This window comes from Stegodyphus dumicola, chromosome 2, assembly GCF_044657685.1.
Source record: "Stegodyphus dumicola isolate Sdum_Otavi_A_Nest chromosome 2, ASM4465768v1".
Lineage (NCBI taxonomy): Eukaryota > Metazoa > Arthropoda > Arachnida > Araneae > Eresidae > Stegodyphus > Stegodyphus dumicola.
Genome location: NC_140769.1, coordinates 269,905,483 through 269,922,482, shown reverse-complemented (window position 1 = coordinate 269,922,482; position 17,000 = coordinate 269,905,483). Strand labels below are relative to the sequence as shown.

The following is a 17,000-nucleotide window of genomic DNA, read 5'->3' as shown; positions in this document are numbered from 1 at the left end:
CTCTCATATGACAGGAGAAATTGAATTGAGAACATTATCATGTGAAATAAAATAGAGATCTTTTGGCTGCAGAACATTATCATATGGTAATCAGTATAAAGAAAATTGGTCAGCTGCTGTGATCAGAGTAACATATTTCAAATAGACTATTCTGGTGGAAGCTATATGTATGTTTGATTAAGAAGGCAAATTTTTTATCAGAGTGCAAAAATGTTAAACAAGGATGTGGTAGTAATACAGTCATTGCTACTAAAATCTGTTTTTGAAAGACAAGTTGTCATAATATAATTAAATTGCTTTTAAAGTTGCATTTGAAAATGTTTAAAAAGACCATGTTTTTTTCTTCTTTTAATTTAATACTTTTTCTCTTATTTCATTACTGAAGACTTAAAGATTTAATTAATTTGCTGAACATATTAACAATTAATATTTCAGTTTGTAAAATTTAGGATTTTGAAGATTGCGACTTATGATTTTATTAATATAAATTTATTTGAAAATTTTAAGGATAATGAAATCCCATTCCTAAATTTAAATGATGCAATCAGAATATGAATTAAAAAAAAACAGGTCTTTTAAATTATAATTTATGTTTAGATTCATAGAGCAAATTAAAGTTATACATTTTCTCCCCATTTTAGTATGAATTATATTTTAAATAATTTCTAATTTTCTTTGTTACTTTATATAAATAATGAATGATTTATGTTGTGCTTTTAGGGAAGAAGAAGATCGCCTCGAGGAAAGTACACAATAGAAGAGGTGAATATATAATAAATGTTATATATTACACATATATTTCTACATATGCAAGGGTGACTGCAGTCCGGATATAGTCGGAAATCTGGAATTTTTTTTTTTTTTTTGGTTTGCTTTCTCAGAGTAGACTGTAATTAGTAAATGTATAAAATGAAAATTATTTTTCAAATTTTATTTTAGAACAGTATATCATATTTGTAGATTACTTAAATTTAAAACTTTTAGACTATAAAGGTAGAGTTCATTGAGAGGTAAAATTTCTTAACTAAGTTTGTCTTACACAAAAAAGTTATTTTTGCTGTTTACCTTATACAGAAAAAGAAGAACCTGATATTGTTGAGTTTTGGGCTGAAGTATTGAAACTAAAAGAAAAATACTTAATAGTGACAAAACTGTTTTAACTTGCTTTCTTGTGGATGTGCTGTTTGTTAATATTAAGTTCATTAATATTAAAATCGATCCTTGATCACTTGCCTGATTATTCAGAGTTAGCTCGGGTTTGTATATATTGCAGTTAATTATTATCCCGGAAAACAACTGGGCGAAGCAGAATTAGTTCGTACGATTTGTTTTGTCACAGTTTTACTCGGCCTTTAGGAAATGAAAGGAAATATTCAGCTTTGATTGGCAGTTTGCAAAGTTATGTTGGTTGCATGGTTCTTTTGGTGGAACTGGTTACGTGTTTCCCTATTGTATAGTATATGTCGGCTTGTGGATTAGTAATGTATAAAGAAGGATACTTGCGTTGAAAAAAAGTAAAATGGCAATGATGCAAGAAAGTAAAAGTGAGGTATTTCGGATAGAAGAGATGGGGAGAGGAAAACGTCAAATCCAATGACACAGTGTTCTCTGTACTCCCATAGAAGAGATTCCAGCGGAAAGTCAGTGAAAAAAGAGACCAGATACCAGATTGTCAGGTATCACTTTGTGTTGTTTTTTTTAAAAAAAAAACTATCATACAAAGACTAATATTTAACTTGTTTTCGTTTGCCCGAGATAACTCGGGTTAGTAAACTAATATTAAAACTAAATGCATTTACACCTTCGAAAAATTAAAAATTAAATTAAAACCTACATATTTTGATTTTTTTCATTTCGTTGTATTTAATAATAAAATAAAGAAATGTGATGATTTTTTGCAATTTTTTTTTCAAAAATTTTTTAAGGGAAGTGGTTAAAGTTGTTAAAAACTAATAAATACAATAAGAAAATATGGGGGAAAATCACTAAAAATTGTAGGAAATGAATGACATTTTAGTTGTTAAACTTTTCTTCCAGAAGTTTAAAAATAAAATTTAAAAAAAAAAAATTACTGGCAAAAATTTTTTCCTCAGCTTAAAATTATTTTGTCTTACAAAACCATTTAATAACATTCGTAAAAGTAGATGAAAGTTCTTAAATAAAAAAAGTCATTCAAAAGGTACAGAGACCCCTTGTCGAGTTGAAACCGATATGCGCATCTTTAGTTTTAATTTGAACGGTTTTTCTGGAATGCCCAGCATCAGATAACCTTGTCTGTACTTGTTTACAAATTTCCATATTTCGTTCGGTTCTGTATCATTTTTTTGGGATGATATCGCATCCTCAGATATCTACCAACGCGATTGTTTTGCTGACAGTCCAGCGAGCAGTCATTTGCCAGTCAGCCATGTTGTTTGTTAAAATTAAGTGAATCGCACAGTGCAGTATTGGAAATATCCCTATTTGCCCTGCTCCCGAGAGGTAGGAACATTCTACCTCCAATTCGGAGAAGCAGTTAATGCTTGTCGCCGTGTGAATGGGGCACGTTGGAAGAACCAGTTTTCACTACCGGTCGAATCTGCTCTTGTGAACGAGACTATAATGTAACATTAAAGTATGATTTTGATAAATAAAAGGATTATTGAAAGAAACAGGAAATATCACATGGATTCAGATTAGTATGTATCAAATACGTTTTCAGAGGTAACATTAATTTGATAAATTTGATTTTACAGTAGGTGTTAATTAATGTGATCACATTCATCCATGACTGTTTTGTAGCATTAACTGGACAGTAACTTTAAATGGTAAGAAAAAAGTGCCCTTCAAAGTAGCAATGGAATTTATAACCAATTTAATATATAAGTATAACCAGAGACATACAAATAGGTACTTTCATAACATTTTAATTATGAAAAAAACAAAAATTGTTTATGAGCTCACAATGTATTGCAAATGTTCATACCATTTCTGGAAATTATTTGATTGATGCTGAGCCCCTAATCTTAATACTTGGAGGGCATACCTCAGTTAAAGAGAATGTAAAATCGTAAAATTAAAAATCAGGCCAAAAAAAAAAAAAAGAAGAAAAGAAAAGAAAAAAGAAACCACTTTGGTAGATGTTTTCATGAATTGTTTTTCAGGAGCAAGAAAAAAAGGAGAAATATTTTGAAGAAATTTTCTTTTGCTCCTGAAGAAAGAGACCCGTATCTGACTACCAGTTTACATCCAACTAAAGTTGCTTTTTGGGGGGGGGGGACTTAATTAAAATTGAAATTAAGCTGTTTTGTGACTTAATCATATATTTTGCAACATTTGTCTGTCAGTTGTTAATTTTAATAATCTGGGACCTTATTTGGTGACCACTTCAGTTTAAAAAAAAAAAAAAAAAGTCATGTTTTGATTATTTATTTGCAATACACGATGTATTTTTCTTGTTTTCATATACAGATGGGTGTGACAATTCAATAAGAATATCTGAATGATAATGCTAACTGCGATCACATTAAAGGGTATCTACTTACTGTATGTGGAAATTTTATTATAAGTTTAAATTCTGATTATTTTTACTGTAGTAAAATTATAAATTCATGGAATTAGATATAATTTAAGGTTATTAAAAAGCTTCTAAAACATGCTTTTGGTCCCCTCCCTTAAATTGCGTTAGAGCAAAACCATTTTAAAATATCCACATAGAAACAGCAGTAAAGAAATGAAATATATGTACTTTTTTGAAAAGGTGGTACAGAATTCATGTATGATAGGTAATACAGTTTTTAGTTTGTTTAGTATTAATATTTTTAGAATATTTGATGTTTAATGGCTTATTTTATTTTGTTATATATTGCTTTAGATACTTCAGTTTTTTATGGGCTGGTGTTGTGTTTTGATAGTTTTTGTATGAAAGTTTGCCAGATTTTAGTATTTTTTATGTAATAAAAAGGTTTATTCATTTAAAAAATTGGAAAATTCTTGTTTATTATTATCATTCTTATGCATTATTATAATTTTTTAAATATAGCTTCTTGCTGGAGTTGATGTAGATAAGAAGGATAAGAAAGCTGGGAAAAAAAGAAAGCGTTCTCCATCTCCAGTTTCTGAGAAGCGCAAAAGGAAAGGGTATGTTTTATATTATTCTGAATGTCTGTTCTGAAATTTCAATGACATCTGTGCATTTGATGTTTCATTAAGTGACTATGCAGAAATGCATTGAGAATATATTTGTATGTAAAAAAAAAAAAAAAAAAAAAGTGTATGTATTTGTGTAAAATGACTCTGGTTTCAGCGAGATCAAATCGGATATTTATATAAGTTTCTGATCTACGATTAGCCTCAAAATTAAAGAAATGTATGCAGAAAATATGTTAATTCCTGTGTCAGTTGGAAGAGGAGAGTAATAACACTGAGTGGTTTCTTTTATTGTTACTAATTGCATTTCTTTATGGAATTGATGGTATGTAAGATGAAAATGCCAGTTAAAGATTGGTGCCAGTTCTTAAGTGAATTAAAAATTAATTCATTCAATTATGTTATTTTGGAGAGGAGCAGCAAATTAAATTTTGTTTTGGGAGTTGATTTTATTTAAATAAAATCTATGCTCACCAACTTTGTTTTATGGATTGGCTTCTTATTAATATTTTGACTTGGCTGCAAAAATCCTATTTTATAAGAAGAAAAACGGTGAATGACATATTTGCAATATTTGCAAGAGGAATTTCAATGAAACTATTATCAGTAACAGGAAGAATTATGGCCATGGCATTAGTCTGTAAGTGTACTCCCATAAGACTTAAAAACTTGAATTAAACACTTTTAACTATCATATGTTTGTGTTCAGCATACAAAATTAAATAAAAATGTCTTTTATTGTTCCAGATGCTGTTTGATAGCTGTTTAATAAATTTTGTTTTTACTTCAAACATGATTTGATTTTTTCAGAAATAAATAAAATTGAAAATCAGCCAAGATTTTAGTAGTAGACCATATTTTAGTATTTAGACATGGTCATCTGTAGTAAATTGTTCGGAACTTTGTTGCAGTTAGGTTATTATTCTATAGTTCACAATTAACTACTCAAACCTTTCAATTCTAAGACTTTCAGCATTCTGCTTGCTTTTTGTAGGCACTGAAAAATGTCTATATGTGCCTTAACTTTCAGGCTTTTAGCAGATATTTGTAATATATTTTAACAAATGTTACACATATAATTATTATGATAATTAGTATATTCCCAGATTTTTGGATATTACATAGATATTTCCAAAAATTCTGGGTTTGTACTGTTTTTAAAAGTACTTAGGTTTTTTTTTTTGAAAACTATTATTGGTTGTGAAAAAGTTATTGACAAGGATTACTCATCTAACATTTCTGTCTGTTTTTTCAAACCCAGCAAATCTACGTGAAATTACGACACTAAGTTGGTCAAAATGCAGCTAACTTTTATCACTTTCCAATCATACAAATGTCAGGTGTTCATGTCTGTGCTTATCAGAGACTCTGGCTATCATGCTATTTAGCCTGGGTTTGAATCATGGAAAACACATTGGATATTTGTAAGTGTATAGTGTCTTTGCAGCATTGATACACTACCTATCGAGAGGCTGGTGGAAAGGGAAGAGAAATGACAAACCCCCCACATAATTAATTCTCCTAAAAAATTGGGAGAAACCTGAGAAAATTAGTATGTTTACCTCGGATGTGCTCAATGCTAAGCCAATGACAGAACAATCTTTTCCTCTTAGCTACAATAAAATTTATGGAGCTGATCAAATGTTACTATTAGACAAGTGAGATAGGTTACAGCACAAAAAATCTTGCACTCATATTAGGTTTGATTTGGTGCATTGTTTTCTCCCATGCTAATTACATGTTTCTTATTAATATGCAGAGTTTAAATGGGTCTTAAATCCATGTCTATTCCATGGAAGCTAATGTAATGTTTTAGTTTAAAGGGTAGTAATTTTTGTAAATTCCTTTCAATGAGTGCAATGAAAATTTAATTCCTTATTTACTTTTTAGAAGCAGTAGGAATCCTACCATAATAACAAAAAAGAAATCACTTCGTGGTGATGATGAATCTGATGATTTAACAAAAGATATGGAAGAACCTTCTCCTGAACCAAATGTCCAAGAAGTTCACATTCCAAAAAATAGTATGTATTATAATTTTTTATTTAACTTATTTTTTGTAATTAGCTGAACAGTTTATTAGAAATATCTGCATACTTTGCACATGAAGTTGCTTTTCTTCTGTAAAGTAGACCTTTGAAAAGCAATGATTAAAAATTCAAACCCATAAATAAGAATTGGATTCATACTAAGCATCATTTAGTATTGTATAGAAAATGTTGATGAATGTGAAATATTAAAATTCTGTCATTAACATCTCGTTAAGTGTTATCCAGAAGATTATCTTCTCATTTTATATACTATATTAGTATCAATTCTCATTAAGAAGGCCTAGAAATGTTTCAATATTTTCTTTTAAAATTTATTCTGATCTATTTTATCTTGCTAATATATATTTTAAAAGCCTCGAAGAAAATTCCGGTGACAATAAAGAATTTCTTTACTTCTTTTTTACACAAGCAAAATGTAATTAAAATTAAACTTTTATTATAGAGTCCTTTTAATGTTTTAAGTTTAATAAACATAAATTTCAACATTGTGCATATAAAGTACTAATTGAGTTGTGAAATATGTATTTAGTAGTTTTATTATCAGTCATTAATTTATCAGTGGAATTACCAAAGCAGTATTCTGATTTTTTTGGGATGAAGGTAAATGATGATTAATTGATTTTTTGCATGTATAAAGATTGATATTTTTTGCCCTATAGCCCTATTAATTGATTTTTTGCATGTATAAAGATTGATACTTTTTGCCTTATAGCCAATAATCCAAGGAGTAGTAAAGATAATGAATCTCAGCCTTTAAAAGGTGGCACATTATTGGAATTAGATGGAAATGAAACTGACGATAAGGTAATTTTTAATAATTTCTTGTTTCTCAAAAGTTACATTTACCTGTTGTGTGTTTGATCAATAATCTTTCTAGTTTTTCTAAATTTTGACTCTTGCACTTGGAATTACAATGTCTGATGGTCCTTAATGTGATTCAGCTAATAATTTCTTAAAAATAAAATTTTTGATGATGTATTATTAGAAAATTTGGTACTTCCTTATTATAGCGGTCCCCAAGACAATTGCTAATGAAGCAAGATATCTCACTGAAATCGCCACATGTTCCTCGTGTTACATCGTGGTCAATTAGCGATTAAATTTTGAATGCTGCTGTAATAAGGAAGTACCAAAAATTCTTGGCTGCTTGTTTTATTTATTCTAGTGCATTGAAATACATGCTAAATATTTACTAGGTTTTTAATGATATCAGGTTTATTTTATGTATCAAGGTGCTGTTATTTAACTGCTTATATCAGATTCATCTATTATTTTCTGCAGTGCAAATTCTTTTATTGTTTTCTGCAGTTCTTTTACCCTCATCTCAGATTTTCTTTAAGCAGTGCAGAATTAGCTACATGAGAAAGAACATGCAGGTTAAATTACAAATCTTCACTTATTGAAACACTACCTTATTTTTTTTTAAATCTTACAGTATTTATGGAAATGGTCAGATAGTTAAAATGTAAGCTATTCTAGTTAAATAAAATTGTATATGGAAATTATCAGGTTGTTAAAATAGTTATACTGGTCTTTAACCATTTAACTTGCACAATATTATTTAAATTTTTTTTATTAACTAAAAACTCTAGAAATTGAATATTATGATCCTAGAGGCAAATAATATATGAATTAAAAAAATCTACTCTTGCCCATTGTTCTGTGAGTGGTGGTTGCAGTGTGAAACCAGCACGCGTGTAGGACTTTGAAACTTACTGAGGTAGTAAGGGGGGAACTTATCTTTTCCATGCGTGTTTCCAATAAATGATGAAATTTATGAATTTAAAAAAAAAATGTATGTAAGAATTGCATTATATATATATATTTTTTACTTTATTTTACAAAGTAAATCGTCAGAAAAAATTAAAAGAATAAACATTTATGTAATTTTTTTATAGGAGTGAAAATATAAGTACCTACATAATAAGGACATTTGGATGAATGGATTAAAAAAAACTGAGTAAAATGAGGATAAAAAAAATTCAGTGTTATTTTTTTAAATTTCAATTTTTTTTTTTTTTTTTTTTTGTGACACTGTTCAAAGCATGTTTTGTCTTTTTAGTACATGCGTAGACCCACATTGCACGTTTCGCACATGTATCTTGTTCTATGAAGTTTCTTCCTTGTCCTACAAAATGTACACTGCCTGGATCTAAATTTCACTGGTATATGTCCAGCATTTTCTTGTTTCTTTTCATCTGGCACAGGAAATTGGTGGTATTTTTATGGTAATGGGAGGGGGGCTTGGTCTTTTTGTCTTTTCTACGGATTGTTCATTTCCCATTCATACATATTTTATTCGTATTTCATCCCAAAATATTCAGAAAATATTTTAAATTTTAATAAAACTTTATGCAATTTCTATTTTTGATTATAGCAAAGTATATTTACATTAAATTTAAACCACAGGAAATAATTTATAAAATCACAACACTAGCTTGAGAAGCAAGTGTGTTGAGGCCAGAGAAAAATCTCTGGAAAAGAAAGATTTTTTTACTGGGCAGGTGCATGCATTGTTTAGTAATAAAATAACTTTGTGGTTTCAAAACCCCTTATCCTTATCCGGGTAAAATTAAACATTCCTGTTTGAGAAGCAAGCAAACGCCATTGTGAAGAGCAGTGGTTTCAAGGCGCGACCACCGAGCCTCTAGAGCATTGGGGCAGCGGTCGTGCCCTGAAACCATAAAGCAAATGCCATACATATAGAAGGTTTTTTTATATATATATATACAGTTTAATTATTGCTATTTTTTATTGTTTATGATAGGAATCATGATGTGCAATGAATAACTTTTGAAATTTAAAGTTGTTTATATTAATAAAAGGAAGTTATTTTGTTTCATTGAAAACAAATTTTAAAAGGCATCCAATTTGAAGTACTAAGACCTAAAACATGTATGACTCTGCAGTCATTTTGTGTTATTTAGAATAAAAAATCAGTAATCAATTGATTTTCACTCAAAAATTTTGGAAAGAAGAGGAGGAAAAGAATTCGAAAATTGGTGGTTTCAGGGTGCGACCACCTCGTGCCAAAGGGTTAAGCATCGTGCTAGTAGTCATCAGGTACTATTTACATTAGACATAACAAATTTAACCTCAATATTTATTCAGCAAAATGAAAAATTGACTGCTCATTGAATATGTGGTCAAACAGTCGAGAATATCATGCACACAAAATGGGTAAACAACAAGCTTTTGAGATATTATGTTTACTAAATGGTGGTTTGCTGTATATTATGTATTTCTAATACTAGAAGTGAACTTCCATGTGATAAGAATGTGTTGACTCTTGATAAGTGTAGTAAATTAAATGGGTTTGTGTGAAATCATCTTGTGCTTCACTGTCTTTAAATATCTTGAGAAATAAGTCTTTTATTTGATACACTGTAATTATATTTGATTTTGTGTCATAATCATATTTACCACATCACTCACCAATGCTAAGAGGCAGAGCCGTTGAGGTACCTTCTACCATTAATGCGTTTTGGTTATTCCTAGTTAGGTGTTTAGAGATGAGTGAAAAATTAAGTACTTTCTGATTATTCACACTTCTGCAATATGTCATAAACACAGTTGCGGAAAATATTTGTCTGATTATCTTTACAATTCATGAATAGCATTCTGCTCATAAATAATAATGAAAAGAAACTTTTTTGCGCATGTCTGGGGTGGTTATTGTTTCATTGATACTCAAAAACATGCCGAAAGCAGAGTTCACCGAATGATAAATGCAGGGGTACTTATAATCAGAAAGTACCAAAACTGTATAGTTCAGCAACTTGTGAATGTATAAAGTTCTGTGTCCATATCTGCAATAAAACCTGTAACCTATTTATAGTGATAGTACTTTGTTCAGTGGAATGAGTTAAAATGGCTTTGACCCGCCAGTCGCTGAGAGGTAAAATTGCTGGACACTGGTAGTTCGGCCTGAGTTTGATTCAAGGTGAACAGGCTGACTGCATGGGTGTTTTCATGCTTTTACACTTGTGTAGCGTACATGCGAGCCACTGTGTCTTAGAAAGTCCTCCATGAAGGCATCTCTCTCTTTAGGCAAATAGCTCCAATTTGCTTTGCCATAATCAACTAATCGATCAATAAATCAATTAAATAGCATTGTTGCTTTCAGTAGTTCCAGAAAATGTATTGAAAACAATAAATGTAACAACTAAGATACAAAATGATGAGAAAATTTCATTAGTTGCTGCAGTTTTATGAAACAGCAGACAATAAACAGTTCAGAAAACACCGAGCTTTGCAAGGATATCCTAAACAACATACATTATATCTTTCTGGGCTGTAGGTGAACTCTTTTTGATTGCATGGGATTGTTGAACTCTGATATTTAATCTTGGTTTAACTCTAATGTTGGCTGCATGGGGTTCATGGTTTTTCGTATGTGCAACTTGAGTTAGTTCATCCTTCACAGAGCCATTCTTTCAATAGTAAATAATGCTTATCTCTTTTGGCATAATCAACAAACTAATAATGTGTAAACAAATTCCATGCATGTTATGGAAAGGCCATTTAGCCTTACAGATGACTAAGCAGGCAGCTTATAGCCACTGGCTAATTGGAGAAAGGCTTGTATTTGGTTAGCAAATCTTTAGGATTTTCATGTTACTGTGTGAAAACAGCTATCAACTGGGTAAGTTGACAAATTTTTCACATAAGTAGAAATTCTCAAAAGTCACAGGTAAAGCAATGTCAAGCTAAAGATATGTTTCTGCTATCAAGAATAGTTCTTGCTTTAAATATCAATTTTGGATTAATATAGATCTTATTTCATTACAGTGATTCTGTACACTGCCTGTTTTTAGTTTCTAACCTTCTAAAAGAAACTATCAATCATGTTCTTTCACATACCTGGTATTCTACCTTCTATTTGCTTGATCTCAAAACGTATACTTTCTTAACTCTTAACCAATTGGCATGTCAACTTAATCATTGATTTACTCACATGGAAAAGATAAAAACACAAACTGAACTAAAAGGCATCTTGGAGAATAGGAGTTTCTAGATGGGCTTTAGTGACATCTCTAGAAGTAGTATGTTGTTACCAAAGGAACTATATATCTTTTATCACTATATCTCTAAGAACATAAGATTTCCTTTAAATCATATTTTTAAGTGCTTGCATTATAAAATCAACTGAAATTCTATAAAACATTAATTCTTATAAAATCATAATCATTACATTTTACGATTGCTAGAAATGTCGCATGTAGCTATCTTTCTTGTATTACTAAATAGTGCAAAGAACTGTGGTTTTGTAAGGTGCCAGTTTTCATGTTGGCTTCAAAATAATTGACCTTTTTTTTTTTTTAGTTGTAAAAAGTTGAAAAATTAAAACTGTATTAATGTTTGTATGTCTATAAACCAGCTTTACAGTACAATATCAGAAAATCAAGTAAAATTTGAGATTAGTATTAATTTTATTGCAGATTCATATGCAATGGTTTTGTTTGGATTGCTGAATTTGGGTACCTTAGTATTTTTAAGTCTGCAGTATTTTTTTAATATCTCAAAAATTTTATTCAGAGTATTTTTTAAAAATATATTAGTGTGAAGATAAAAAAATGTTTGTTCATACTTACCAGCAAGTTAAAGATAATCCCACTCATAAAAACAAATTTGTTTTCTTTAAAACTTTGCAAGAAATTTAAACCAGAATTCACTTTTAATAAGTCAATTCTGTGAATTTCATTTTAAGCATAATAGAGGTGGCAGAAATTTTGTCTGTAAGAAATGTTATTATTGACGTTACTCTGGCCGTTTGAAAATGTGTAATTGAACGCATATTGAAGTATATACATTTTATTGGAAAGTATGTAATTTTTCAAATTTTTATTCATTTCTATTCAATATTTATAGGGAGATAAAGATGAAAAGAGTAAAACGTCTCGCCCTGGTTCTCCAAATAGTCAGAGCCGTGATAAACCTCCTGAAGACAATCAAGATGACAATGTGACTGAGCAAGCCAATCATATTATCATCCCCAGTTATGCAGCTTGGTTTGATTACAACAGGTATATATTTTATTTCTTTAGAAACAATGTTAATAATTCATTTTTTTCAATATGGAATTCACAGTTTTTCAGAGATTTTTAATTATTCATTCATATATATTTTATTTTTAGTGTTCATGCTATTGAAAGAAGAGGGCTTCCTGAGTTTTTTAACTTGAAGAACAAATCTAAAACTCCAGAAGTGTAAGTATTTGCTCTAGGATATTTTTATTTATTTAATATTTTATTAACTATATAATTTTGCAATTAAATGTTTATTATATGTATATATCTTAAAATTTTCAGGTATATTGCATACCGAAATTTTATGATTGATACCTACCGGTTAAATCCTACAGAATATCTCACAGTTACAGCATGTCGACGGAATTTAGCTGGAGATGTATGTGCAATTATGAGGTATAAGACAATTTTTGATATTTTCTATTCCAAAAAATTCTAATTGACTTTGTAAATACAGTATTTGCATTACTGAACATTGTTATATTGAAAATTTCATCAACTTCCTCAATTTTTCCATATAGTAATTGATTATTTCCTTTTAATATAGTATATATAGAGCAGAAATTTTATTTTAGGGGGGAGCTAAATTCTCAGCTTTTTGCTGTGCAAATTCTGAAATTTCATGAATGTATCATAATTTAACTATTTCATCTGACTTAAAATAACATAAAGCAGTGGTCTATGTCTAAGTAGTTGCCCACGAAGATATTTCCATTATGCATTGGTTGCAAATATGCTTTTGTACAGATTTCAATGTTTTAGTTATCTGAAGTTTGAGTTCATATTATTTTCAATTCTAGTAAAAATAAACATGAATAACATGTCAGAAAATCTATTAATCGAATTAATTAATTTACTGTGTGATATAAACTTATAGTCAGTCATGAACTTTTACCCTAAGAATGATCATTATGTTTGGGAATATATTATGTGAACAGCTTTCTTTCACAGTTGAAAACTGATTAGGAAAAACCTGATTGCTTGATAAACATCTATAATTCCATAATCACTACTAGATTTCCAATTTCTCGAAGGCTACAAACTTTATCAAGATGTAAAGAAGTTTGTAATTATTTGCATACAAATATATATATTTTTATATATGCACTGAAGAAAAATTTAATAATTAAGAGAAAGAAACTACGTTGTCATTATTTATCCTCACATTTTGTCCCACTAAATAAAAATAATTATTATCTGAAAATTTAGAAAGCTTCTATAATTTATTTATTTTTAGTTTAAATTTATGTAAATTATTTAATGATTAACTAAATATTTTATAATTATTTGAAAGAAATGTAAATCTAAGAATTTGATATTTAGTTATCAATATACCTGAATTGCAAAGTGTAACGAACAAAAATCTCTTGCAGGCACCAAACTTTAGATTTCAGATAGAAAATACATATAAATTAGTTTTTTTCTCTTTATGATATTATTATTGTTTAAGGCTTTTGATAAATGTTAAGTAAGTGAAATTAATTAGAAATTTATTTGAAATATTTTTCAATTTGTTAAATAAAATTGTTTCATATATATATTTGTTTCACCAGAAAAAAGTAAATTAAATTTAAATAATTCTCTTGTGCCATTGCTGCAAGGAATGAAATTTGAATTTAACAAATATTCTCTATTCATATAATGCAAATATCAAATTTAATTAAGAAATTTTAATTGCAAAGAAATAAAAATAATTATTATTGCTGTGAACTAATTTACAATATCATTTAAATTTCAAGAGCATATATAAATTAATTGCACTTATGTAAAACCATGAAAAAATATATTATTCCAAAAAGTTAAATTTATTATTCCTAAAAATTGCATAATTGAATAATTGTTGAACAGGCAGGAGACAGACTTTAAAATTTCTTAATTAAATTTTAATTTTATATTTGCTTTATATGAATACAGAATATTTGTTAAATTCATATATATATGTATTTTTCTAGTAGATACTGTAGATATTGTATTTTTAGATGCAGCTCGAATATAGTCTGAGACCTCTGTGCTAAGGTAACAAGAATCAGCATAATATACTGAAGATTTATGAAAATTACATTGTTTCTTGTTGCCTTAGCACCTCCATTAGTAACTGCTTCATAATAAGCCAATATATGAAAATTTGTTGTCTAGGTTAGAAGTAACAGCTTTGTGATAGAAAATTGACACTATCGTCTCCCCCTCTCCCCCCAAATTTAAGCAATAATATAAGTAACTTGTATATAACTAAACAAACCTGTTGACTGTCGATGATGGTCAATGTAGTTATTTATGTTTTCAGTGCTGATCATATTCATAAGTGTTTGTTTTTTAAGGAAGTATTCACTGTGAGAAGTTCCAATTATGTTAGATTAAAAATATGCAAAAGTGAAAGCCAAAATGATTAGAATTAATTGATTGCATTCAGGAGGAAAAATAGTTTTTGAAAATATAAATTTCTTCTCAAAACAAATAACTTTATAAATTTTATATGTGTGAAAATAAAAAAGAATATGTAGAATGTTATTTTCAGGAATATGTATTATCAGTTCAGTATTATTCTGTAACTATGATTTATTTATTTATTTTTTTTTTCTAAGTGCAGAAATTGGTTTAATTTTGAGTTGTTTACTACCATTTGTGTCTCTTATTGTTGAATATAAGTAGAATGAAAATCACGAGAAATTTATTGCCAGTATAATTAGAACTTGAAAATTATTGAATTTTTTTTAAAAGAAAATTAATAAGGAATATGCAATTTGATGCTCATTTTATTTCTTAATGTTTTATTTAGGGTTCATGCATTTCTAGAACAGTGGGGTCTCATAAATTACCAAGTGGATGCTGACAGCAGACCAACGCCTATGGGACCTCCATCAACATCTCATTTCCATGTCTTGGCAGATACACCATCAGGCCTACAGCCACTGAATCCACCTCGAACTCAACAGGTACTTAACTATCTGTTTGTAGTTACTGATCTTGTATGCAGAATAGTGCTTCTGTATCTGTAAATAATACGTTGCCAAACATAGTGTTGATAATAGCAAATAGCGGCTCGTATTTTCATACAGGGCTGTAGAGTTGGAATCGGAGTTAGGAAGATTTTTGGGTAAAAGAAAGCTGGAGTCACTAAAAACACGTCGACTCCGACTCCAGTTTTTGTTGAACAGTTTGAATCTGAAATGATATCAAAGTGAATTGAAAAAAAAAAAAAAAAAAAAAAAAAAAAAAAAACTAATGACAGAGTTATTATTTTTATTTATGGACTATATACATTAATAAATAATTATTTTCTACTTTAGTGACATATTAATAATATAAGGGAGGAGGATGGATGTGATATTTGCCATTATTGATTAAACTGATTCATTTTGTTACAAATCTGATTGATAAATTTAGGTAAGCTATAATAGCAGCAAGAACTCCCAAAATTGATACCATTTTTAGGAAGCGATCAGAAAAAGAAGCAATTATTGATCAAGCAATGCAATGGGGAAGTACACATTTGTTGATATAGAGGTTGTTAAAATTAAGAACGTTTTTAGAAGATGTAGATAACCCTAATGTTTCACTAACTGAAAGACTGTGGAATGATCTTGCAGAATAGGAAACTCTTCTTTCTACACTGTGTATAACCTCAAAAAAGCTACAATCTGAAGAATAAACAGGAGGCGAGAATGGAAGAATGTGATCTTTGTTCTTTCTGAAATGAAGGGTTTATCGCAGAAGGAATCATTTCTTCAATGACGAAAAGAGAAACTAATTTTCTAGACAATGAGATCTTCAAATCAGGACAATCAAACTGCAGACATTGCAACTGCATCTCTATTATCCTCTTCCAGTGATAAATTAGATTTTGAGAAATATTGGATAATATTAAAAAAGACTATCGACTCTGCAATCCTACTTTCATATCATATGTCATAATATAAAATAAAATTATTGTAACTAAACTTTATTAAAAAATTAAGCAGATAAAACTTTTGTTCTGGACAGAAAATATTTTTGTTTAAATTTTTTTTGACAACATTGCATTTTTATTGTAATTAATATATTTTTCATTTATTGGAAACATGGCATTCATTAAAGATTTTGAATATTTTTTCAGCCATCAGCTGCGCAGCAAATGCTTAATTTAGATAAAGGTAAAGAAAATGCAGAAACTAAAACTGAAGAGGGAACTGCAAAACCAGCAGTAAATGACAACTTTGGTCTTCGCTTAGACCAGTATGCAAAGAAAAATGCCTACATGAAAGTGAGTTAAATTTCTAGTAAAATATAGTTTAATTTATTTCGGAGATGAAGATGATCAATTCTTCCTTGAAAAATATAAATAATAAAATATTTGATACAAATTAGAAAATTTCAAATAATTTTTACAGAATAAAGCAGCTGCCACTGTATCAAGGGAGTGGACGGAGCAAGAAACCCTCCTGTTATTAGAAGCATTAGAAATGTATAAAGATGACTGGAACAAAGTATGTGAACATGTTGGTAGCCGAACTCAAGATGAATGCATTTTACATTTCTTGAGGTTACCTATTGAGGATCCGTACCTTGATGATCCAGGTGCTGGAGGAGGAGCTCTTGGTAAGGATAATTTATCTGGGGAAATGTAAATTATTTTTAATAGTTATGTGTAAGCATGTTAACTCTATTTCTTTTTAAATAGCATTTTTTTATGGTTATTTTAGAGATTGGCTGGCTCATCGTTTTGATGTTGCTGGTACATAATTAAATAGTCTCAAGAACAATTTATTTTTGTATTCATTTGTATAAATAAAATAGTATTTATGTCTTTTACATT

General features: G+C 29.1%; 1 protein-coding gene across 2 annotated transcripts in view; it reads left to right on the top strand.

Annotated features, from left to right (window-relative positions):
• Nucleotides 1–17,000, top strand: part of mor (SWI/SNF- related protein mor) — a 95,486-nt gene that overhangs the window by 17,317 nt on the left and 61,169 nt on the right. For both annotated transcript variants that reach the window (XM_035355394.2, XM_035355395.2), the window contains exons 8-17: nucleotides 721–762; nucleotides 4,022–4,119; nucleotides 6,019–6,152; nucleotides 6,892–6,983; nucleotides 12,051–12,205; nucleotides 12,317–12,388; nucleotides 12,491–12,604; nucleotides 14,985–15,141; nucleotides 16,302–16,448; nucleotides 16,576–16,783. In XM_035355394.2, coding sequence (XP_035211285.2) covers nucleotides 721–762; nucleotides 4,022–4,119; nucleotides 6,019–6,152; nucleotides 6,892–6,983; nucleotides 12,051–12,205; nucleotides 12,317–12,388; nucleotides 12,491–12,604; nucleotides 14,985–15,141; nucleotides 16,302–16,448; nucleotides 16,576–16,783 — 1,219 coding nt within the window. The remainder of the gene's footprint in view (nucleotides 1–720; nucleotides 763–4,021; nucleotides 4,120–6,018; nucleotides 6,153–6,891; nucleotides 6,984–12,050; nucleotides 12,206–12,316; nucleotides 12,389–12,490; nucleotides 12,605–14,984; nucleotides 15,142–16,301; nucleotides 16,449–16,575; nucleotides 16,784–17,000) is intronic.